At 41.3% G+C, this 27,456-nt stretch overlaps 1 protein-coding gene across 1 annotated transcript in view; it reads right to left on the reverse strand.

Annotated features, from left to right (window-relative positions):
* The window catches only part of LOC308304865 (ephrin type-B receptor 4a-like), a gene marked incomplete at its 3' end in the record, with an annotated part of 116,286 nt that overhangs the window by 70,057 nt on the left and 18,773 nt on the right, over positions 1 to 27,456 (reverse strand). Inside the window, exon 2 of the mRNA XM_080749493.1 lies at positions 374 to 444. Coding sequence (XP_080605619.1) covers positions 374 to 444 — 71 coding nt within the window. The remainder of the gene's footprint in view (positions 1 to 373; positions 445 to 27,456) is intronic.

Below are 27,456 nucleotides of genomic sequence, written 5' to 3' on the forward strand. Positions count from 1 at the left end.
GGTTCCAGAACGCTAAAACTTGGTTCGGAACTGGAAACAAAAAATACGTAGTTTTTCTTGCCCTGGACTGGGAACCAAAGTGGGCGTGTCAATATTCTACAGGTTGGAAGATGCAGATAAGATATGAACAATGGCAAAAGCATCTTGTAGATCTGTTATGTGGCCTTGCTAAGGCGAGCACACTAATGCTATTTATTTATTTGAAACCTTTTAACTATAACCACCTGCCCAAGATATAGGCGTCAATCATTAATAGATTATTTTATTAAATGATCGATTATTACCGATCTTTTTTTGTTTTGTTTAGGTTTTCTTCCCGTTTGATTAACATAACTGTGTTGGGGTAGACATTTGGTTTGTGCACGACACGTACCTCAGGTTTGGTCCGGGAGTAGATGGTCCATTTCAGGTCTGAGGTTTCCGTCTTGGTGTTCATCAGAACCTCTGTGAAGAAGAGAAGATCACATTATTACTGCACGGAACAATTATGTAGATTGAGCCGCACGATGCAGCACAAACCACACACACATTTATCACGGAGCTTAGAGATGCAAATACTACGTTCAAATATCTCTGCAGCGCATGGCGTTTTAATCACCTGCACTCATTGCATGACACGCACGTACACGCCCACACGCACAGAACACACGCACAACTTTTTGAGCTACATCATGACTCAAAGAAACATAAGTATACAGTGCATGTATTACATTATATAGCGGTTTGCTGCATTGCAACAATTGGAACGAGATTACAGTCGCGCCACGAATAAAATAAAAAGACAAATAAGCCCTAACCCTCGACTAAATGGAACGAGGAGTTGGTTGACTTTGAATCAACAAACGTGTAAAATCGTGTGCATTGCTTCAATCATGCAGAGAAGCAGCCGTTTCAGGATGGAAAAAAGCCCTCAAGGCATTTTGGGTTACAGCATTATTGTAGAACTGTACTTCTGTACTTTTTGCAAACGGTTTAAAAAGTATTCAAACTAATTTCACGATGGCTACTAGCTAATTGATTGACACTTATGAAGCGGCAGAATTGCAGGCTTATATCTAGCCTAGATTAACAATTTAACAATAGATATAAATTGGGAATAGAAGCGTGAAAAAAAAAACATCCAGGCTAATCAACTAACAAAGTCTTGGTCGAGTGAGCTAAACCGACCGATTAATGGATTAGCTAATCGAGCATGAGGAGGAGACAGCCCTGCTACTCGGAGCAAAACAATGTCTTTTTGTCAGGTATTGTTCTGGTGAAGCGTTCGCCTGACACGCCGACAAACATTGCGTTCGCAGTGTTTATTGTTATCATTCCTTCTCGTGTGTAATTAATGAAGGTACGATTTGAATAGAGATGGACATTTTGTGCGGTTTTTAACTCGGGCACACCGCTAAAGCGTGAAATCCCCCATCGCAGAGCAGACTAGACTCTAGACTGTTGAGCTGTGATTACAAATGAATTGATTTCTTTTTCTTTCTGTTAGCTTTGTGGAGCCTGGGCTGTGTGCCAGCCAGCTCACACACACACACACACACACACCGCACCCTTTTCTTGACCAAAGCACACACAGTCAACGTCACAGTCGAGTTACAAGAGTCAAGAAAGATTTCATTCTTGCCCTGTGAAATATTGTATCACTGCTCGGCTCCCCCACACCGCTGCCTGTGTAGTTAAGCCCTATGTAAACATAAAACCCCAAAAGGTTGGGGAATAATATGCGTTTGGGTGGATTATTTCTCTGTTGTAACAATACTTTTTAGGCTATAGCTTTCGTACCGTTGGATGGCTGGCCCGTTTATTCCCCTTTTAAACTGGTGGTGCCTATAGGGATGGGATGATAAGCGATATAATCCTTCATTGTGATAAAAAAAAAAACACTCACGATAATCGTATCGTGGAGATTTAATTTACCGTGATATCGTCCTCCGTCATGCACTGGGATCATTTTACAGGTATGTCTTTTTTTTCACTCTATCGAATGTCTTCGGCAAAAAAATAGTCGATCTACAAGCTCACAACGCGAGCAATTTTTTTTGGCAAATGTTCCGCCTCAGGATAATGGATTTTGATTATCGCAATATCGTGATTTTTGTTTTGTCACAATAATGGTGATATGAAATGTTCATATGGTCCCGTCCCTAGTGGTGCCTCCTTTGTAAGAAACATGGAACATGAAAGAGCAGCTGAGGATGTGGGTTGCACCCATGAAACCTCTGCCAACGCCAAACAGCTTATTTGCTGTTGATGTTGACTGTACCGTAGAGGTGGGGCGTTCGCGAATGAATTGAGGGTTTTGAACGGCTCTTTGAAATGAACGATAGGATTCGGTTCACAGTAGGGAGCCGTTCCTTTCTAATGAGCAGTGGTGGGAAAAGTAGGCTACTCAATTTCTTTACATAAGTAAAAATATCAATACTGCAATCAAGTAGAAGTCTGGAATGGTAATGTACTTTAGTAAAAGTAAAAAAAAAGTATTGGTACAAAATGTACTTAAAGTCTACCAATATTAGAACGTACTCATTATGCAGAATGTCCTGTTTCACAGGTTTTCCAGTGAGTAAAATGTAGAAAAATCATTTGAAAATAGCAGATCTACAAGCTCACAATGCGTCGCAACGCTCTCTCACTTCAAAGAGCCATAAATCCCATCTCTACTGTACCGTACAGTCAAATGTACGTTTATCAAAATTAATTTACCAAACACAAATTCCTGAACTTTTTGTTTCGTGTTTACGCGTATTCAAGTTTGTGACGAATAGCGAAAACAGCAGATCTACAAGCTCACAAGTAACTTTGTATCGTAAATGCGACAGCTTATACAGTATGAGCTAGAAGATCTTTGCTAGTGAAACATTCATTAGTGTTGTGTCTGGCCACTGACGGCCACGCCCCCAAAATAGGGAAGCCAGGTTCAAAGAGCCCTGCTCCGCCCTGCAGCTGCATCACCTGATGGAGCTGTGCGTGTGTGTGTGTGTGTGTGTGTGTGTGTGTGTGTGTGTGTGTGTGTGTGTGTGTGTGTGTGTGTGTGTGTGTGCATGTGCTTCGCTGGTCCTGCATCTATGCTATACACATGGGAGTTGATATATCTGTGTAGTGATCAAGGTACAGGTACAGGCATGTGCGTGCGTGCATGCATGTGTGTGTACTGTGTACATGCGTGTGTGTGTGTGTGTGTACGTGCGAGCGCCCCGGCACGGATGTTGAGTAGAGCACATCCCAAACGCGCCCTTGAATTTGCACCCGTGACAACCTTCCAGAAGGCTGCGTGGTTAATTTTGGCATCCCCAGCCCCCTACACACATGTTGCCCACCTGCACCCCACTCCATCTCCTCTGACAGGCCCCCAGCATCAGCACTTACAGTAAAGGAGATTCTCAAAGTGGGGTCCGGGGACCCCCAGGGGTCCTTGACGGGGTTCCAGAGGGGGTCCCCACCGAGGCTTTGATTGCTATTTTTAAAGCTTTATACTATACCCTTATATATGCAACATGTATAATGACGCAATGTGACATAGCTCTGTTTAACACAATGCTGTACCCCTTCCAACTGTATATTATTATATATATATTTTTTTTAGATTGCACAAATTAAACATTTCTTACATTGTTTTATTACGTTTGACACTTGCTAACTAGCTAGATTGACAATTTAAACATAATGTTTTCTCATGCCAATACAGCTTATTTGAATTTAATTGAATTGGGTACCCACTGCCCAGCTAAATGATTGATAGTTAGGAAACCAAATGGACCCTTACAGGGTTACTAATGGAACCAAATGGACCCTTACAGGGTTACTAATGGAACCAAATGGACCCTTACAGGGTTACTAATGGAACCAAATGGACCCGTAGCTTAACAGGTCTCTCCACCGAGGCAGTCCACCGCGTGAACTGGCAGAGACCGCCGTTTGCATTGCCGTGGAAACAGAAAAGAAAAATCGATATTGTGGGTCAAATAATTGATCTTTTCTTTGTGTCATTACTTCATAATTACACAAATTACTTTTCCAATGGTTCCGCAAATCATCTTTATCAATCCACATTATATAGGGCAGAAGTAGTTATAGCCATGTTGACCCGGAAAGATCGAAATAACCAATAAAACATCACTTATAACTGAAACGACTAGTGCTTTTTTTATTGTCTGGTGGAACTGTTACATGAGAACAACATGTACCGTACAAATCACACACATACACACACACGGTGCCTCACTATGTCCCAACACCCCATCCCTGGGGAGGTCATACTGTACAGCCACCCCGTCCCTGGGGAGGTCATCGATTCCCAGAGGTCCTGGGTTGTTTCATACAGACACGCCAAGGCACAGGCCACAGTCCAACATATTGAACACACAGACACTTAAAAGTACGATTTATACTTTGTATAGTGGTGCACGGGGAAAAGATGCCGCTCTATAAGCTCACAGTGCGTGGCGGCACTGGCGGATGCAATGCGCTGTGAGCTTATAGATTGGCTATTTTAATGTCAGGCGACAGGACAGGCTATAAATTCGGTATCTACAAGCTTGTAGATCGGCTATTTTTGGAGGGGAAAAAGAGCAGACTAAATACAGAGTGAAAGGTCAAGTTTATTAAGTATTTACGGTTCAAGTGGTTAAATATCTGAAAACACAAATTGACATGAATCCAAAATACACTGACGATTGTGCTGTCAAACGATGAAACTATATGGAATCTATTAACAGGTTGTGGGGGTCCCTGCTTCATCTCTCTCTCAACTAAGGGGTCCTTGGCCTGAAAACATTGAAGACCCCTGCCCTAGACATGACCCTAGTATGTTACAGGGACCTCTAATCCAACCCTTGATACTGAGTGCCAAGCAGGGAGGCATTGTATTGGGTCCCACTTTTATAGTCTTTGGTAAGACCCGGCCAGGGGATGGAATGGAATCCAAACTAAACAAGCACCTCGTGAACAAGTTATACAATTAAGTTCAATATCACATTTAAACCTATAAGCCATGTGGCCGGCCACTTGAAACACGTTTTTTTTTAATCACTTTGATTCTTTGCGGAGTTGCTCTGCACTTCTTTGAGGCTTTGTATAAAGGCAAGCATATAAGCCTCTTATAAATCAGCGCACGCACCGGCGTCCAACCAAAAAGGAACCCAAACAACAAAACACAATTATCTCCACTTTGAGTTCAACCCCGGGAAAAAAAAAAGGCAAGAAGCAATAAGAAAATAAGCACAGACTAGGAAAACTAAATAACCGCTAACGAACAAAACAAAACCTCCCTCCCTTCCCGGTCGGCGCAACACCTGCATCTCAAAAACCCACCGCCGCCGCCACGGCCGCGGTGATGAGACCATTAAAATGAAACCTCTTTCTCTCTCTCTCTCTCTCTCTCTGTGTCACACCTGCTTGTGTCGCCACCGAGGCCGAAAACGGAAAGAAACCCTCCCTCCCCAAGATAGCTGCCGGCAAATGTTGTGTTTATACAGCGCGTGTGTGTGTGTGTGTGTGTGTGATTGTGTGTGTGTGTGTGTGTGTGTGTGTGTGTGTGTGTGTGTGTGTGTGTGTGTACACACCACTGTGTGCGCGCTTTCATCCCTGCCCTATCATTATGCTTTATGATGCAGGATATACACGAGGTTGAAGTTTTTCTTTTTTTTCTCTCTCTCTCTCTCTCTCTAGCTGCTGCCGTAGAGCCCGCTAGTGCACACACGGTACAGTAGCATTATGTGTAGTACAGTACCATTATGGTACGTGCACGGCCTTGTCTTTCAGACTTTAAGCCTGTTTTAAAAGGAAGCCGGGTAGCCATTTCCTCTGCTTTGATAGCACGGAGGAGAGGGGAGGGGAATGCCACCCACCCGTCTGGTGGGAAGTATTGTATACTTATGTACATTGACTCAAGTATACTGAACCGTTTTATAGGTACTTTTACTTTGAGTTATTTCCATTCTCTGGATGCTTTAATTCAACAGGGAATCCTCAGAGTTACTACAGGGGGTCCTTCAAATATTTGTGTGATAGAAACTTTTTTTCCTCCATTTTTATATTAACCACTTGAACCCTAGTGTCCATATTCAGAGAACTTTAGCCAAAAATAGCAGATCTAAAAGCACACAACGCCTCGCAGAAAGAGGTTTGGTGTAGAGGGGAAAAAAGAGCAGACTAAGTACAGAGTGAAAGGTCAAGTTTATTATGTATTGACGGTTAGAGTGGTTAATTATCTGAAAACACGAATTGACATGAATCCAAAATACACTGATGATTGTGCTGTCAAACAATGAAACTATATGGAATCTATGAACAGGTTGTGGGGGTCCCTGCTTCATCTCTCTCTCAGCTAAGGGGTCCTTGGCCTGACAACGTTGAAGACCCCTGCTTTAATGTACTTCTACTCGACTACATAATATCAGGGAGGGACATACTGTAGCCTCTTAAAGGAGCAGTTCACCCCAAAGAAATTACTTATTTCTTATCGATTACCCACTCCATGAAGCCTTGAATTTTTAGTAAAGTGTCATTTTGTGGGTGAACTACTACTTGAATTGCTTGCTTTTTATATTTTGGCTATTTCTGAGAAAAATCTTTGAGTATAATACCGGTAGTAAAATTAAAGTATATTTTGATTCCAATACTTTTGTAATTTTACCCAAGTAAAATGAAGTATTGTTGCAGGTATACTGCATTGAGTATTGTGGTGTAATATCAACTCAACAACTAAAATATCATCAGTATTTCTTCCACCAGTTGAGAGCAGACCACCCACCGGTGGAAAACTGCACACATACACCTGTGAGGGAAGGCAGGTGACGGGAGGAACACAAGCCATATAATCAAGGCTAAATCAAAGTTTCCAACAATTATATAATGATTGTGTTGAAACACCTTGGGAAGCTGAGAAGTGGCTGGGCTCAAAGGAAGGGCCTGGCTGCGTTCCCAAAAAACACCAGGCTCTACAAATATAGGTTCTGCCGCCTGTGGAGCTTGTATTCTTGCGACGCTGGCAGTGTCCTAATTGAACAAGCAGCGCTACAACATTGAGGTTAGGAGGAGAGAGATGAAGGAAAAGTTAGCGTAAAAAGTTTGCTATAGCGTGTAATCTTACTTTCCACTCCATCACACGGCATATTCCTTCGACTCCCAAAGACACAATGAAGCTATTCATTAAATCTAATTGGCCAATGATCATGTACACATCATGGCTATGCCTTTATTGCACATTACCTTTTTATTGTTGTTGTATGTTGACGTTGCTATTGCCCCCACACGGTATTGGTATACTTTTTCTTAGGAATATTACATTGGCTTTATTATCACGGTTGTTGTTAATTTGATTGATATTGCACATTATTGTGGACATTATATGGCACTTGCATTTCGCTGCTTGTAACTCTATGAGTATTGACAAATACAACTTGATTCAGGTTTATTTATTTATTTATTTATTTATTTTTACAATCAACTTAAAAGAGAGAAAACTAATGAGAGAAGCTGAACACATGTCCCCAGCAGCTAACTTGAGAGAATTACCTTCTTGATTGGTGAGCATTACCGACATCATTTGTGACATTGTTTTAATGGCTACAATCTAGAACACACTGATTTGTGCACTCTCTGAGTTACAAAAGGATACATGAACGCTGAAGATTGTGCTGTGAAAAGGGCTTTCAGGTTTACTACCCGTTTGGACGGAGAATACCAGGAGAAGAAATATCAATAGAGCATAAAACAAAAGGCTGAATGAAAGTTCTGCCTTGCGGGAGAGACGGTTGCTATACCAAGGCATTACAGTATACACACCAGAGTACTTTAGAAAGCCCAAACATATGATTTTAATAAATACAGACCCTCTTTCTCTTCCTATTAAACTGATATATACAGACACTGAAACATGGAATCCCAAACAGATGAATAATAAGAAATAATTGGATGGCCATTGTTGTAGACAAAGCCACGGAGTGCTGCCGCGTAGTTCCGCTGTCGCAGTAATGATTGCCACTCTGCGGACTCGTCTAATAGTTACTCAATTAAAGATGTCTAGACAATGGAATCATGAAAACATCCTCTCTATCGGAAACCTCATAAGTTCAAAGCTGTTACTCTTCAGGATTCAGATTCAGAAGCATCAAAAGTAGGAGATCCGCAAGCTCAAAACGTGTCCCGCTTTGAGCTTGTAGATCGTCCACTTTTGTTGCTTTTGTGTGGCGCTGTGGTATGATCAAGTCGGGGGCGTACATTTTTCGAGAAGAAAAAAACACAAAAAGTTAGTATATGGAGATAAGATGTTTTTCCGCCCCGGCAGCGAGGATATAAGTGTTATATTTTGAGAGGACTTATTATTATTCTAAAGGTGACGGCATTCAGCTGCCAGTAGAATGTCACCCTGAGCCACCACATCCTCATCATCCTCATCATGGTTGTTCAGCCCACCCACCCATGTGTCACCATCGCCCCGGCAACACGTGTCACCATCACCACGGTCCTCCTGTCCTCCTGGGCTGCTCAATCTAACGCCGCCGTGGTTGTTGTGTGAAACCTCGTTATGTCCAAAACTGTTGCTTTTCTTTTTCAGGAAGTGGACAAAAAAATGAATATGTATTTTCCAATGGATTCATGCAATGTGTAGATATTATCAGCAATGTGTTTTTTTTATTATTATGCCCTATACTTGATCACACAAAAGTATCCAAAATATTGTCTATTTTTGCTACGCTTGTGTGATGTGTGTAGTATGGCGAAATAGGGGATTGATTTACGAGGGAGGGGGGAAACATGAAAACTTGGAGAAAAGTTATGGAGATACAAATCCTAGCGTGACACCTACCTATTCATTATTCTATCTCTGTGCCACGCTGATATCTGAACTGCATTGTAGGATAGACGACGTCTGCCATCACTTGTATCATCGGCAGCTCACGTTTTACTTTTTATTTAAACTAGAAATAATATGGTTATATTTATACCGTACGTACGGTATTATAACCGGATGAAATGTCAGGAAGGTATGGAAAATAGATATCATACCACGCTGGATATACCACTATATTCAGAGGTAGCGGAGGAAGCTGCAAATTAGTTTCATATTCTTTTACTCAAGTATAAAAGTACATACTATTTTGTTCTCTCTTTTTTGTGCTTTTTATGCCTTTATAGTATACAGTAGTCTCACAGGAAAGGGAGAGAGAGATAGGGAGTGACACGCAGCAAAGGTCGTTGGGATTGGGAGTTGGGACTCGGGATTGGAACCCGCGACACACCGTCATGCCCGTACCGCCACAAAAACCATCCGGGCCAAAAGTACATATTCTTAAAGCGGCACTGCGTAACTTTTAAAAAAATGTATAGAATATCATTTTGTCCAATCTGTATTGTAGAGTCTGTTAATAAAGAGTCTCCCTGCTCTTCTATTGAGACATTTATATCATGTCAAAGGTCATCTCTCACCTATAGACACGAGATCCAATGTATCCCCTGAACAAGCAGGCAGGCTTGGGGTTGAAGAGGAAAGTTAAACTAAAAATACGTAGCCTAGAGACGGAATAATGCAATAAGTTTTGTCATGAGCGTGACATGAGATTCACAGAGCTCTCCTCTCAGTGTGTGTGTTTGTGTGTGTGTGTGTGTGTGTGTGTGTGTGTGTGTGTGCGTGCGTGCGTGCGTGCGTGCGTGCGTGCGTGCGTGCGTGCGTGCGTGCGTGCGTGCGTGCGTGCGTGCAACAACAACATGACTGCATCCAGCTTGTAGAAAGAAATGCTTTGATAATTGTCACGGCAACCAACAACAGCTGTCTGGGTTGGGTTCACTAATCACTTGCTCTCTCTCTCTCTCTCTCTCTCTCTCTCTCTCTCTCTCTCTCTCTCTATCTCTCTCTCTCATTGTTGGTGCAAGGCAATGGAGTCTAGGAACACAGCAGACAGAAAAATCCTCTTGTCGGGGGAAACATCATTATGTCCAAAAAACTGTTACTTTTCAGTTTTCAGGATTCGAATTCAAAAGCATAAAAAGTAGCAGATCTACAAGCTCTCAACGCGTCGCTTCGCGCCACGTTGAGAGCTTGCGGATCTGCTACTTTTGATGCTTCCGTGTGAAGCTGTAGTAGGGTGTTCATTTACAACAAAAGATAAGAGGTGTATGTATATATATAGCTGTCTGATGCGAAAATTGTGTTTGAAAATGTTAAAGTTATAGAATAAGAGAAATAGATAGAAATATGTAGAAGGAGGAAGGTACTGGAGCAAACACAGACTGTCAGATGTATTAACATCAAAACATTGTCACTCTTGCCTGCACCCTGTAAGCCAGTGGTTCTCAACCTTTTCAGGCCACGACCCCCAAAATAATCATATTTTAACTGGGGACCCCCCCACCCTGACAAGCACTAAGAGTTGAGGCATTACATTTTGGATAACACGGTTCTATTGTTGCGAGGCGTTGTGAGCATGTAGATCTGCTATTTTCACAATTGCTGCCTCTAATATTTGACAATTTGGCCAATGTTTAATTTGCCATTTTAGATGTATTAAAAAGTCCTTAAATTGTCACTTTAGAAATGTGCAGACACCCTCTATAGTAATACACTTAAACTGTATGCTGGTTTGTTTACTATTGAGAGAGAAAACAATGTTGCATCTTAAGTTAATCATCTGGGGACCCCCCAAAATAATTTGGCCGACCCACAGGTTGAGAACCACTGCTGTAAACAATAAAAAAGGCTTAAACAGTCCGTGTTTGCACTCTTCATCCAATGAGATAGAAATACTCAGATAAAGAACAGGACTCACATAACAAATAGTAGCCCTACTTTAAGTACAGTAGCACTTTAAGTAGTTGTAAACATTACTTCGCCGTCTCTGATTGTACCGCTGAACAATGTGAAGTGCTTTGTTTCCGTGTTCAGTGGAACACTATCCGTATTCCCGTGGTCAACCGTATCACTTATGCAATGTGTACCAGAGCGTACAGTATTGCCTCAATCAACTTCACAACTCGATAAATAAAATGTCCCGTGATTGTGATATAATGGTTTGGTGATACATAATGTTTTAGGGAGTGTTACTAAAAGGCTTTCATGTGAATGAGAAGCATTTACAGTAGTGAGTCAGTGCCAGTGAGCTGAAGCTTAATAGTGAATTGTGTTGCACCTTCTATTTGTGTGTCTTTTGACGCCCAGAGAGAGTTGAGCGAGTCTCTGTGAGGTAGCGAGATTAGGCCGGGCCTTCCTCTGGCTCCTGTCTGTCTTTCCTTCCTTCCTTCCTGCCTGGCTCCCTGTGGGCTAGCGGGGAGCCCGGAGAGCCAAGGGGTCAGCCCTGAGCCCTGTGGCTGCCAAACATTGCACATCACTCAACTGTATACCCACCCTACTGAAGCCAGAGAGAGAGAGAGAGAGAGAGAGAGACTAGAGGCCCCCTGGCCTGGAGGAAATACTGTGTCTGACTGATCCACGCAAAACCAGACAAAAGACACCAAAAGCCTACTACTACTGAAGCCGGGCGGGGACCCACTACCCACTGACTGAAGCCAGAGACCCACTACCCACTGACTGAAGCCAGAGACACACTACCCACTGACTGAAGCCGGGGACCCACTACCCACTGACTGAAGCCAGTGACCCACTACCCACTGACTGATGTGATGCCAGCGACCCACTACTACTAGAGATGCTCTGATTGCGATTTTTGGGGCTGATACCAATCACAGATCAACTGGAATCAGTATCTGCCGATACCGATATTCCCGATCACAGCGTCAAATACATACATTCTTCTATTTATTGTGTTACTGTAGCAGCATTTATATATTTAATGATTCTTCTTACAAAACATTGACATTGTATATTAAGTATAGACATTAGGAGATTGCAGGCTGAGGTCCTTTAGTATCCAATTCAACTTGTAGGAGTTGAAGCTGAGGTTACATTCAGTCCCAGAGATAAATTATTGTGAAAATAGCTGATCTAGCTTGTAGATCGGCAAAGCCGATACCGATCAAAGCCGATAGAGGCATTATCGGCCGATCACGATCACTCGATCTCTAACTACCCTAATGAAGGCAAACCAACCTCCAAAAAACAAGCCAAAAACGAGCTAAATCTTGCGAGAGACAAACATGTAAGCCAAAAAACTCACCTCAAAGAACAAGCCCAATAATATGGCCATTTATTCCTAATAAAAAAATATATTAGATGCATATATCATTATAATTCTATTTAATAATGTATGTTTTGGTTATTTACAGTATTAACACAAGACACACATACTTTAAGACATGGGGCTTAATAAGTAGAGACACCAGACTCATTCCGTCACCTTGGGTGATTCATAAGGGGAATTATAGTATAATACATCAAAGAAATGTTGGCTTGTTGGATTTGCCAAAGAAGCCACAACCGCCTTTCTAAAAACAACCCCCCAAAAAACACAACCCGCGACTCGTCATTTTCGTTTTCCCACAAACCAAGCCAAAAGTGCATGGCGGTAAATAAGAGCGACTTGGAGACACTGCTGAGGATGTACTCTTAAATCTAATCTATGTACATGTTACACAAAATCATAACTTTTTTTGTGTCATTATATTGTCAAAAATAATTAGTAAAAAACAAGCTCGAACCAAAACTAAACTAAATAAACGTTTGCTGTGACAGTGATAATGGTGATGGGCCTTTGATCACAGCCTGACAACCCTAGCTGCTGTCTGACTGTGCTAAAACGTGTGGTTTTGTTCACTTCACACTAGTTTCACAACGGATCAAAACAACAGACACACAGCACACAACGCGTCCAGGGGCGTCACACAAGGGGTAGGAAAGTGGGACTGAGTTACTAGGGCCCAAGGTGGAGGGGCCCTAGTAACTTTAGCTATTGAAAAATAGCAGATATACAAGCTCACAGCGCGGCACCGAGTGCCGCGCTGCGAGCTTGTAGATCTGCTATTTTTGAAAAGTCGTGAAAATGTGCGCAAATCTTTGAATATATGTATTTTTTAAGTGAACATACTCAAATTTTGCTTCTGGGGGGGTCCCTGGAACTAAATATTTTGAGATGGGGGGTCCTTCACATGAAAAAGTTTGAGCATCACTGACATGGAAACATAGGTTTCTTGGCACACATTTTCACGATTTTTCTAAAATAGCAGATCTACAAGCTCGCGCGAGCTTGTATATCTGCTATTTTTCAATAGTTAACATTCATGGGGGGCCCGCAGTGAATCCTTGTACCCAGGGCCCAGAATTTGGTGTGACGCCCCTGAACGCGTCCTCACAGTCTGTCTCACTGTGTGGTCGGTCTGCGGCGACACAGACAAATAAATAACCACTTCATAGGACATGTTAATTGTTGGGAAATCAGGGCATAAGTCACAGTTACATCCTATGATTACCGGATAGAGACGTCCGATAGTCATGCTGTCTGTCTGACACACAGAAACGGAGCTGCCTGCTACCTCGTAGCTCGCCAACGCGTTGGAAATCTGAGGCTTTTGAGGGAAAAATGCTGGCGTTTGTTTCAAATAGCTCTATTTAAATTGTTTTTAGTATGTTTTGACACTTGCTTTGGCAATGTAAATGTATGTAACCTCATGCCAATGAAGCTCCTTTGAATGGAATGGAATTGAAAAGGAAGGCACATACAATCACTTCATAGGATATGTTAATTATTGGGAGATCACACATAAGTCGCTGTTATCCTATGATTATTGGATAGACACACCAACCCCCCTGGAGGAGCTTGTCTGGTGATGGCTTCTGCTCCTAATGCAGGTCTATGGAAACAAGCCCAAAAGAAGAAACTCAAAAACCTAAAGGCCATTAATTAGGGGTGTAACGATATAGTAACTGTATCGAAATATCGTTTTTAACTTACAAAATCGAAGTATATCGGAATGAAAACAGCTAAAATGTAATCGTATCGTTTTATTTTGTATCGTATCGAATCGGCAGTGCAAAGAATCGATTGTATCGATACTACCTACTTGTGCATTGAATTTAGCATTTTTAAGAAGAAAAAATGAAAAGGAGGGGTTTAATTACTTTTCCTTTCCATTAGCTACACTGGTCTATCGAGAAATGTGTGTAATCTCTGGGTTCATGTCAAGGTGCGGGTTTGTCAATATGCAATGTCCATGTATTTGGCAGATAATCACTGTGTTTACTTATTTATATCCATAATAATACATGTTTCCCTTAAAAACCTGCACTTTCCACACCTTTCACACAGATTTAATTGCTTTGCTAAATAGTTACTATATCGATTTTAAATCATTGAATCGAATCGTATCGTATTGCCATGAATGAACCAATATCGTCCATGTATCGTATCGTCAACCATGTATCGTGATATGTATCGAATCGCTATTAAAATGTATCGTTACACCCCTACCATTAATACATCAGCTATTTGAAAATTGCCGATCTACGAGCTTCCAACGAGTCGCGATGTGACGTGTCGTGCAGCTTGTAGATCTGCTATTTTCAAAACAATCGTGAAACAAAACGTGGAATATTTGGATTTTTGGAAACATTCTAACGACATACATCTGGGTACGGGGGTTCCCTTGACATGGAAATGTTTAAGAACCACAGTTAGAGCTGTCATGATTGCGATTACCAATTTAATTGTGTTTTTGTCGTTGACAATTACATTTCTGTTTGGCTTGTAGGGTTTGAAGTTGCACATGGCAGATATGACACATAAGCTAAATATATAAAGAAATTACTGACATATTTGACAACTTTATACTTAAAAAATCACACCCGTGTGAACTGAGCGGTGGTCGGTGTGTGTGTGTGTGTGTGTGTGTGTGTGCGTGCGTGCGTGCGTGCGTGCGTGCGTGCGTGTGTGTGTGTCTCTGGCCTGAACAACAGCGCCCCTCCCTTAACATGTGTGGTCAGAAAAGGTACTGCAGGCTCTTCAGGCTACATACAGACACGGACGCATACACACACGGCCACGTATAGGAGACGGTGTAACCACCGCTCAAAAAAGAACATTGATAGTGGAAATAGCCGATCTACAAGCTCACAACGCGTTGTGAGCTTGTAGATCTGCTATTTCCACTATTTTTTACTTAAAAAATAATTATGAAGATTTTTCAACATGGAAACGATTATGCAGATTATGAAAAATAATCAGACATTACATAATTAGACGATTATGTAATAATTGTGACAGCCCTAACCACAGTTTAAATAACATTCAGGAAGGAAGCCCAAATAAGCCCCCTAAAGAACTGCAACCAGCCAAACCACTAATATATTTACAAGCGACTTTTACAGAAAAAAACAAGCCCAAGCCCAAAGTCTACTTCTTCTAGTAAAGCAGACATGATAACAGCGCTCCTCCTAATCCTCTCGTAGAAATGGGTCACTTCCTTCTCCAGCAGTACTGGGAACAACAAGAAAACCCTGATGTGCATCTCTAAGGGCGGGGGTAGGGTGGGGTGGAGTTGAGGGGTGGGGAGGGGGGTGTAAAGGTGTCAAAACCATTGACACCCTTCGGTGTTACGTGCCTCCTGGGTCTCTCTGTTTTCACTGCCCTTTCTTCTGGTTATTTGTTACATCCTGTCATGGAATCTACCTGCATTCATTCATATGATTATGAAGAGAACTTCCCTGGCTTGGGTACTTTGTTTCGCAGCACTCTGCGAGTCTGCGTGCCTCCCGGCCCTGGGTAGTTCGTCACATTCCGACCATCCGATCCTACCAGAGACCTGATCAAGGATATGGTTTTAATGTGCGGAAGCGATGGGGTTTCCACCGTCGCACAAAAGAGGAGGCCTCTGCGACGCGCCGTGCCATGCCATGGCGACCACGTTAAGACGTTATGACCTGACGCAGATTCTACAAAATGTCTTTTACCTCCTAACAGTTTTCTGAAAAGTGGTTCTCAAACCTTTTCACGTCAAGGACACCCAAAACTGGCCGACGACCCCCAATTTAAAGATATTTTGTTCCAGGTTCCCTCTAGAAGCAAAGATTTGAGTTAGAAATGGTCTCTTTACTAATATATTCAAAGATTTGCACACGTTTTCAAAAACTGTAAAAAGAAAATAGATCCATCTACAAGCTTGCAGCACGGCACAAACTTTTGAAAGGCCAACCAATATCTAGACTGGTGCCCGTTGGTCAGAATAGTCACCACTGACGGGCAGTTGTACCCGCTGTATACGTCTGTCTGTGTCCCTTTCATGCCCATATATTATTCGTTAAATGAATATTTATATATATATATATAGCTAAAATCTAAAATGACGCAGATGCTTCCCCGGGTTAAATGTGTTAAGCTAACTGGTGTTGTTGTTTGTTTGTCCCGGAGGCCACACTGTAGCAGCGAGGCCCTGCGGTGCCACCATTCCTTTTCTCTACGCCTGGCCAAAAGAATTCCTCTGAAATGCGTTGCTTGTTGTTTGTTGTGTAACTCGTGTTGTGCTTGTGTGACACCGAGCAGCATCGCATTTCATTCTTTTATGCCGTCTGGGTCTTGGAAGCTATCGCTGTCGCTGTATAGTATAGCAGGCCAACTCAAAGAGTCCAGAGTCCACACCGTGGAATATTAATCAAGCTAACACAAACACAGTGTGTTTTTTGTATCCTTCTCTGGGAGTAGACAAAATAAATCGATCTAATGTAACTTTAATATCGTTGCTGTCGGGGGAAGAAACCTCTTATCTCTGTGTTTTAACTTTTTGTGTTTTTACGTTAAATTGAGGCTAGGGCTGTCACAATTATTACATAATCGTCTAATCGTGATTTTTTGACATAATCGTGATTATTTTTCATAATCGTCATAATCGTTTCCATGTTGAAAAATGTTCATATATTTAAAAAAAGGTAAAACATGTGGGAAATAGTAGATCTATAAGCTCACAACGCGTCGTGAGCTTGTAGATCGGCTATTTCCACTATCAAAGTTATTTTTTAAGTAGTAAGTTGTCAAATATGTCAGTAATTTCTTCGTGTATTTAGGTTTTGTGTCATATCTGCCATGTGCAACTTCAAAGCCTAAAAGCCAAACAGAAATGTAATTGTCAATGACAAAAACACAATTAAATCGTTAATCGCCAATTATTTGAGTGACAATTAATCGTCATGTAAAATGTCATATCGTGACAGCCTTAATTGAGGCCCCTACTTGGTCATTCTACAGCATCATACAAAAGCATCGAAGTAGCAGATCCACAAGCTCGAAACGTGGTGCGAGATGACGCGTTTTGAGCCTGTAGATCTGCTACTTTTGCTGTACTTTTACATGATTTGAATCCGGAAAAGTAACGGTTTTGGACATAATGAGGTTTCCACCCGACCGAGGAGGCGATATCAGACAAGATGCGTGATGCTTAGTGACACATTTTGAACGCGGTGACTTCTCTAAACCTCCTAATGAAAACAAGACAACGTAAGTGATTTGGCTGATCTCCGATCAAGACATTAGGAGTGAACACCTGCCAAATTGAAATTATCCCATTTAGGCCTGGAATTATTGAATGCTTTAAACTGTTGAAAAATAGCAGATATACAAGCTCACAGCGCGGCACTCTTGTAGATCTGCTATTTTTGAAAAATCTTGAAAATGTGTGCAAATCTTTCAATATATATTTTTCAAACCAAACTTTTGTGACTCAAATCTCTGCTTCTGGGGGGGTCCCTAGAACAACATATTTTGAGATGGGGGTCTGCGGCCAAATACATGTAATTTTGGGGGTCCTTGACTTGAAAAAGTTTGAGAACCAGTGATTTAGAGGAAGGATTTTAGAAGTCGGGTCAAAGATCGGGTCAAAGATATTCGAAGACTTGAACACATTTTCAAGATCTTTCAAAAATAGCAGATCTACAAGCTCGCAGAGCGTCACTCGGTGCCGCGCAGTGAGCTTTTTTCAATAGTTAAAGCATAAAATAATGGTTAAAGTGGTTAAAATCTAACACGACTCGTTCCAGGTATTTGAGGGTTATATAATATTATTATTATATAACGCATTCCATTTGGTTACATTTGCATGTCCCGCAGCACTGTAAATGGATACATTAGGTGGAGGATTGAACGTTAATTATGGCAGGAAACAAAAGCTCGCTCTCGTTTCGTGAAAGCAAAGAAGCTGCGCTTATTTACATATTATGAAACTAAGGGCACAGAATGACATCACAATACAACTGAACTCGATAGCATTTTCTCCTTTCATTAATTTTGTGTGTATTTTTTTTATGAAAACAATTGTCCAGTATTCATCTGGCGTGAGCCAAAGCCGGTGAATATATAATTTAATCACACCTGAAAGGAAAAAAAAGGGCTCAGATATAATGAAACTTTGATAGAGGACGAGGCAGCCCTTTCATATCACCGCCCACATGTAATGAGGGCTGACAATCACCTTATACCACTGAATAATGCCTGAATAGGACCCGGGGATTGTGAGCAGATAGGGAGAAGACCCATGCCCTTTACACGCAAACAATATTCACACAGCGTTATGGATCTGATCGCTGTTGTCAGGAAAGAAACCTCCTATCTCCATATCTCCTGACCTTTTTGTGTTTTCTGCGTATATTACAACACAAAAGCATCAAAAGTAGCAGATCCGCCAGCTCGAAACGTGGCACGGACTCCGCGGAGCGACGCGTTTTGAGCTTGTAGATAAGCTACTTTTGATGATTTGAATTTGAATCCTGAAAAGGAACAGTTTTGGACGTATGAGGTTTCCACCTGACAGATATGATATATACATACAGTATATATCGTAAGTTAAAGCTTTACACTTTTGCAGCAAAGGTGTCGCTACAAAATTTGCTAAAAATGGCTAATCTATCCTGCTTTTAAGCCGTGACATCATTTTGTAGGCAGAGGAGAATCTGCCCCCAGAGCATTTTCTGTCCCTCGCTATTTTCAACAGATCCGAGACAAAAATAACGACTAAAGTATAATTCTAACACTTTCCTTTCAACAACAAAGAGAAGAAAAATGTGTAAATAGTAAAAACAGTAAAAAGATTCACAGAAACTGGGGGCAGAAATTGTCCTCTGCCTACAAAATGATGTCATACTTAACAGCCCCATAAGCTTGTGATGTCTACTTGTAGATTAGCTACTTTTGCTGGTTTTAATTTGTGTTGTTGAAGTGAAAGTCAAAGAAGTGATTGATTCAGTCAGTTGGTGTTTAATTAATGCATAGAATTAATATGAGCTTGTGACATTCTTTCCATTTCCTGAAAAGTTACGGTTTTGGACATACAAGGTTTTCTACCCGAATGCGACCGTATATACATATAACTATTGTGCCAGATGAGAAATGATGCAGGAAAAATAATCTCCTTGGAATAATATGACCCCAAACTGTGGTAGGCGGAATATTGCAAAGTAGAGGGGAAAAAAAAGCTGCTGATATCCATATTGGTTTGCATCATAAACTGCTGCTGTGCTGCTGGTGAACAGCAGTGCAGAGCAGCAACGAATGCCAGCAGATATATTTTACATAACACCATCTTCAGAGATAGAAAGAAAGCAGCACTAACAAGCCTTCCTAAGTTCCTCCTCGCCTCGCCGCGGTGTATTCCGGGACGAAGGGAGAGAAAGACCTACTAATCATCTGGAATGCGATTGAAGAAGACGCGGTCTTATTTGGGGAACATTAAATCTGAAAGAATTAGGCTAATTAGCGCCGTTACCTGATGTGTTTGTGTTCGGGGGCATGTTTAGACAGGTTGTTTTTGTCACCAACTGAACTGCCACCGGCGGCTTTCTGAAAATTAAGAGGCCTGCGGGAACCCAGCCGCAAGGCGCCTCGAATGCGACCGCTCTTAAACAACTTAAGGCCCGCCGGTATTCTTTCACAACGCACTGCAGGCTTGCAGAGCTTCTATTTTCACTATTTTTGTAAAAATATATATATATGGATATCGTCTCTGTCGGGTGGAAACCTCATTTGACCAAAACTGTTACTCTTCAGGATTAAAATTCAAAAGTAGCAGATCTACAAGCTTTGCGCCGCGTTTTGAGCTTGCAGATCTGCTACTTTTGAGGCTTTCGTGTGACGCAGATGCAGTATGATCAAATAGGGCGAACACACAAAGTTAGAATGCGGAGATAAGAGGTTTCTGCCCGACCGACATCAAGGATATATATTAATATCGCCTATAAAGACATGCCCAAAATAGGGACTCCGTAAGTGCGTAAAAGCTTTCAAAAGGTGGGAAAACAGCCAAACATCTTTTGTTTTTCTAGATAAGCTCAAGACATTAAGACATTTTTATCAGCTGACCAACACTGTTCAGACGTAAGCAGGCTGGTTTCAACCACAACACCAGCACCACAGATAGAGAGAAGCATGCAGGCATGGAAACAACCTGTTGATATTTGAGAGCTGAAGCTGCCAGGTGCTCCCTATTTGTTGTCCTAATTGTTAAAAACCAAAGTGTAAATATGTGTGCGTGAGTGTGTGTGTGGCCGGTGGTTATATGTACGGAGTCACCGTCCGGGACGTCGGCAATTAAAATCAGCTGAGCTGTCCACAAAACGCCCTGCGGGGCGGGCAGCGCTGTTTTGTTCTGTTCCCACTCAGACAGGGCTTGGTGCATGTGAAGTGAACACAGCAGCATTAAACTGGACTCACTAATAGTTGAGCTTCCAGAGAACAGCGATGTAGCAGCTTATCAGACTGTATGCTGTACGTTCCTTTCTCTTCCAGCGGTTGACAGTAACAAAGAACATTTACTTGAGTACTGTACTTAAGTATATTCTTTGGGTACCGCTATACTTCATTTGAATATTGATATTTTTTGGGATACTTCAAAGACAAATATTGTGCATTTGTCTCCAGCACTACATTTCTAGGACAGGGAAAGGTACATTATATGAATTAAATAGTGGTAAAGCAGTGCACGCACATTAACATTTCGACGGTGCTGGATCAGAATAGATAAACTGTAAAGAAACAGACACTGTCTTAATGCTCACAAAATCATTTATTGCTTAGAGCAATAATTAATAATAACTCAATCCCGTCCCCTATTTCCAATTATTGATACATTATGAAAGTTTTGGGGGAAAGAATTCAAAAACTTTTAATACAGCGCTGTATTGTTATTCAAAAAAAAAAGAACATGTACTTTGGGCAAATCAATGCAGCACTCTCTGAGACGGTGCTCATTGTGCCTGTCTCTCTCCTCAGGGGTGTCAGACCAAATTCTGGGCCCTAGGTACAAGGATTCACTGTGGGCCCCCCATGAATGCATGTTTTAACTATTGAAAAAAAAGCAGATATACAAGCTCACAGCGCGGCACCGAGTGCCGTGCTGCGAGCTTGTAGATCTGCTATTTTTGACGTTTTTGAAGTCTTTGAATATTTCAAATCCTAAGTTCTGAGGTTTTTTGAAAAACCTGTTTCTATGTCAGTGGTGCTCAAACATTTTCACGTGAAGGACCCCCAAAATGATATGTATTTGGCCACGGACTCCCATCTCAAAATATTTTGTTACAAATGGTTCGCTTAGAAAATACATATATTCAAAGATCTGCACACATTTTCATGACTTTTCAAAAATAGCAGATCTACAAGCTCGCAGCGCGGCACTCGGTGCCACGCTGTGAGCTTGAATATCTGCTATTTTTCAATAGCTAAAGTATTAAAAGAATTAAGGCCCCTCCACCTTGGGCCCTAGTAACTCACTCCCACTCCCCCCCATTGTGACGCCCCTGTCTCTCCTCAAACACTAACTAAAACTCCATAAAACATTGTCAGTCCTCCTAAACGGAGAGAAAGCCCTCCCTCTGTGAATTACACAAAGTCTAAAAAAAAAAGGAGAATGGAAGCTAAAAACCAGACGCAAAGAAAGAAAGAAAGAAAGACAGACAGACAGAGCCCGTCCGTGCACACGGGCCAGATCTTTTTAGTTGTCATCTGCCATCTGGTCTGGCTGCATGTTAACTCAGGCTCACAATGACAGAGCTGTCAGTCCAATCTGTGGGCTTTTCATTTGTCTTCTCAATGTGCTTGTTTTCTATTGAATCCCAAAGGATGATGAGTGTCCTGCTCTATGGTCCAACAGGGAATTCTGGGGGAAGTGCTGCTGGTTCAGCTATTTGTTAAAATAACTGTCTGGGTTATATGGATTTGACTGTCTTAAGGCCTGCCAACGTTGTGGATTAATTATTAGTGGAAACTATAAATTATCAGTGACATTTTGTGGAAAGTCTCATTCCTAGAGTTGCTTTATGGTCTGATATGGTCTGATACTTTACTTACTTTGTGTTGCGTGCCGGAAACAGCTGATCTACAAGCTCACAATGCGTCACAAAGGTTGAGAAGGGATGGGACGATAAGCAATATCACTCACGATAATCCTATCGTGGAGGTTTGATTTATCGTGAGATCATCCTCCGTCATGCACTGGGATCAATTCACCTTTTATTTGCCGAGCTGCATATCCGGTAACACTTAAACCCTCTATTGGTAAAACTTACCGGTACTTATAATTGAGGTACTTGATACAGTCTTTTTTTCACTCTCTACCAAATCACTTTGCCAAAAAATTGCGGATCTACAAGCTAACAACGCGTCGCATTGCGACGCGTTGTTAGCTCGCAGATCTGCTATTTTTTGGCAAATGTCCCACCCCAGGATATTGGATGTTGGGGATATTTTGACTTTTGCGATAATATCGTAAATCACGATTTCTTTGGTCACAATAATCGTGATATGAAATGTTCATAATGGTCCCATCCCTAGTCACAATGCTGTGTGTATGTGAGCTTGTAGATCAGTTTTGAACCGTATATAATGATATATTGATATTTTGTTGTTTGTTGCACTGTTGTTTTGTTGAATTGTTTGAGTTTTGGATGTTTAATGGTCCACAACGCAAATAAGCCTTTGGCTTTGTTCTGTCTCTTTTTTTTTTTTTTTTTTTTTTTACCCAAATATTCAATCAATCTAAAAAAACTAAATATATTTTCACTTGTACTGTATTTCCCCCGGTAACACAATTAAGTATGAAACCAGGGTTTTTACTCTACTCTTGTTTTCAAAGGGCTGGAAAGAAGAGAAAGTAACAAGCTTTAAATTATGCTTGAATCCAGAGAGCCTAGAAAAGTTAAAGTCTTTTATAAGTCGGGTAGCGGTGAAAACAAAAGCATGGAGACACAGTTAGCAGTGTAGAGTGGATTCCTCCATCGCTGTTCCTCCACCATAAAAAACACTAAGGAGGAAAAAGACAAGCTCCGAACAATAACAGGATACGAGGGAGCTTGTTTTATAGTAACATTCAGGGTGATGAAAAACACATGCATCCACCACTGTACATACTATACTATATATACTGTATGTGCATTGTGCAGTGGTGTAGAAGCACTTAAGGGCATAGTTCAGCCAAAAAAGAAGAAGAAAAACCGATTACTCACCCCATAAAGATTTGAATTTAAGGAGATTTTTATTTTTTTACTGATTGTTTTGGTAGACGAGGATGTTTTTTGGGGCAACCAAAACACTCAGTGGAAAAACACAAAGATACAGCGAGAGAGAGAGGGCAACGTGTTTCCACTGTAGGTAAACTCCACCACCAACACTATGTTACAGAGGTACTTTGTAAGGTAAACTCCACCACCAACACTATGTTACAGAGGTACTTTGTAAGGTAAACTCCACCACCAACACTATGTTACAGAGGTACTTTGTAAGGTAAACTCCACCACCAACACTATGTTACAGAGGTACTCTGTAAGTCAAAAAAGTACCTCAAAATTGCACTTGAACTCTTTTACTGCTAAACAAGTGCTCCTTTTTTGTTTCACGTGTCCGCCGCGCCATAACGAGCATTCGTTCTTTTTCCTGTCTGAGCACGGTAAGCAGATGAGGGGTGGCGCAGGTGTGTACGGTAGCAGCAGCTCCCGTAACGTTAGTCTCAAATCTGGAGCGCACATAAACAACAATGGCGGCGGATCACTTCTTTGGTGTTTCTCAGCCTGGATCTACTTTCTCTATTTCTATGTCTGAAAACTGCAGCAAACATAGGGGGAGGAGGAGCCACTCGCTTCGTAATGGCGGCTCCCATAATGTTGCGGTTTTTTACACGACTCCGTGAGCGATGCAGGCAGCCGTCTTTTAACTCTCAAATACCGGGAACGCGCCCGAGTCGCGTTAGATTTGAACCACTTTAACCATTATTTTATGCTTTAACTATTGAAAAATAGCAGATATACAAGCTCACAGCGTGGCACCGAGTGCCGTGCTGCGAGCTTGTAGATCTGCTATTTTTGAAAAATCATGAAAATGTGTGCAAGTCTTTGAATATCTTTGACCCGATCTTTGATCCGACTTCTAAATCCCTCCTCTAAATCAGTGGTTCTCAAACCTTTTCACGTCAAGGACCCCCAAAATTAAATTTATTCGGCCGCAGACCCCCATCTCAAAATATGTTGTTCCAGGGACCCCCCAGAAGCAGAGATTTAAGTTACAAAAGTCTGCTTTGAAAAGTATATATTGAAAAATTTGCACATTTTCACGATTTTTCTAAAATAGCAGATCTACAAGCTCGCAGCGCGGCACTCGGTGCCGCGCTGTGAGCTTGTATATCTGCTATTTTTCAATAGTTAAAGCAGTCAATAATTGTAGGCCTAAATGGGTTAAACAAGACCGCGATAGGAAATAACGGATGGCTATTTTTCTACTTTGATGGCCATGAGGAGACTGTAAAGAACCTAAATGGCAGTAAAAGATTTAAGGGTCACCAACCACAGAACATTTCGTCAGAGAGTCACAACATCATCAGCTTTCCGAACTCGGGGTAATGCTTTTCAGAAGTTGCAAGCGACATGGTTTTGTAGTAGACCCGGACCTTTCAGACGAAATGTTTGGTGGTCGGAGACAGTATATGGACTGCCCTTAAAGCACAGTACTTGTAGTAAATGTAATACTTAAGTTACTTTCCACACCACTCCACATAATGTGCTTAAACAAACAACTGTCCCTTCCATCACCCTATTATCCAAACAAGCTGTACTTAACACAAGTCTTTTAGTCAGCGTAAGAATATCCTCTCCGTGGGGTGGAAACCTCATTATGTCCAAAAAACTGTTCAGGATTCACATTCGAAAGCGTCAAAAGCAGAAGATCTACAAGCTCGAAGCGTGTCGCGATCTGCTGTTTTTGAGTGGCGCTGTATTGTGATCGAGTAGGGCATTGATTTACGACTAAGACTAAACGTTTTCAATATGGAGAAAGGAGCAGTGGTTGAAAGTAACTAAGTACATTTACTTACTAAGTACTCTACCTAACTGCTGTTTTGACGTATTTTTTTTACTTTACTTTTACTTTACTCCACCACATTCGTTTGAAAACTTGAGTTACTAGTTTCTTTGTAGATGTATTATTATTAGAAAACATGTATTACATCCACTTCAGCCCTATATATATTTCATCCATTTCTCACATGGCCCTCTTCTAGCGCCACCATCAGGCCGGCTTTTGCAAAAACTAATTTTTGGACACTGCTCCTACAGATTTTGGCATAAAATCACGCAACGCGGTACACAGAATCTCTAAAGTCATGTCATCAACATGAATCTGTCCCATTTCCCATATTCCCTCCACGATTGGCTACGAATGCCTTCTAAAATTTGTACATGCGACCTGACGGTTAGGGAGTCTTACTGGTATTTTTAGTCAAGTACATTTTGAATACCGGACTTTTACTTGTAACAGTATTGATACATTTACTTAAAGGAGGACTTTGCCACTTTTCAACCCATCTTCATATAATAGGTCCTCACTAATGTTCATAATAAAATAGCACAATTTTTTTCTACTCGGTCCAAGTCTCTTGGGAGAGCTGTGGGAAGTTCAGAAATCCATCGTCTTGTGACATCATAATTTTCAAAAAAAAAGAATTAATCAATATTTTTGAAAAATATATTTCGATTTTTATTATAGCGAGAACAATCCTCTTTAACATTGCAACTTTTCAGGAATAGAAAGCCTGCATTTTCTATTAGCTTGGATTCCCAATCGATGATGTCACAAGACGATGGGTTTCTGACCTGCCCACAACCCTCCAATGAGAAAAAAAAAAAAAATATATATATATATATATATATATTTTTTAGTGAGGACCAATTATATGAAGATAGGTTGAAAAGTGGTGAAGTACTCCTTTAAGTAAAAAATCACACTCGTGTGAACTGAGCGGTGGTGTGTGTGTGTGTGTGTGTGTGTGTGTGTGTGTGTGTGTGTGTGTGTGTGTGCAACAGCGCCCCTCCCTTAACATGTGTGGTCAGAAAAGGTAACTGCAGGCTACGGACACGGAGACAAACAGACAGACAGACCCACACAGCCGGCCACGTATAGGAGCGTTGTGACCACCGCTCAAAAAGAACAACAGTACTTTTTCCACCACGAGAAAGTAGGTTTCTGTCCAACAGTGGCGATATACTGTATATCTCCCAATATAATAATACAGGCCTCAATATATGACTACTGTACATCTCCCTAGGAAAACATGTTGGAAGATGCACACACACAAACGCTTGCACGGACACACACGGGTGCAGAACAAGAGTTTGAGTGACTAATGTATGGTGGGAGGTGGACAGCTTGGGGGACAGAGTTCCACTGTAGAGACCATCTGAGCAACTCACTGCCACTTCTGAGCCGCCAGGATAAAAGTCTTCTCCTCTCAAGACACACAAGCTACATTGGATTGTTCAAATTGGTTTCCCAGATTTGGATGAAACAAAGGGCTGTTTCTCTTAGATTGTATTATGCCTCAGTCTCTCTCTTTCATGTACCAGTAATGATGCTTAGTTTAATTGCGTTTGTTCAGTGATCAAATAACGGATTCAGTGATGTTATGATGTGAGAACTTCTTACTTTACTTTGATTTTTACTCTTTGTTTTCCTGTTGCTGTTGTTATTATTATTCATTATTATTCATTGTGTTGTATTTTTTGTTTTTGTTTTACGGTGCTATGGATGGATGCACCTCCCCTGGGTGTGAAGTGAAAGAATTGAAATGCTTAATTTATTGAAAAATAGTAGATATACAAGCTCACAGCGTGGCACAGAGTGCAGCGCTCGCTGTGAGCTTGTAGATCTGCTGTTTTTGAAAAGTCGTGAAATATTTGCAAATCTTTGAATATATGTATTTTAAAATGCACATTTGTAACTCAAATTTTGATTCTGGGTGGTCCCTGGAACTAAATATTTTGAGATGGGGGTCCACGGCCAAATACATGCAATGTTGGGGGTCCTTGACATGAAAAGGTTTGAGAACCACTGATTTAGAAGAAGGATTTAGAAGACATTTATAGAATCGTGTCAAAAACTTTCAAAGACTTGCACAAATGTTCATGATTTTTCAAAAATAGCAGATCTACCAGTCGCATTGCAAGCTTGTATATCTGCTATTTTTCAATAGATGAAGCATAAAATAATGGTTAAAGTAATAATGCTTAATAAAGCGGCGGAGAACTTAAGGCAAAGTACGCCAGCGAGAAAACCGGAA

This window comes from Nannobrachium achirus (genome assembly GCF_963921795.1).
Source record: "Nannobrachium achirus genome assembly, chromosome: 19".
NCBI classification, from domain to species: domain Eukaryota; kingdom Metazoa; phylum Chordata; class Actinopteri; order Myctophiformes; family Myctophidae; genus Nannobrachium; species Nannobrachium achirus.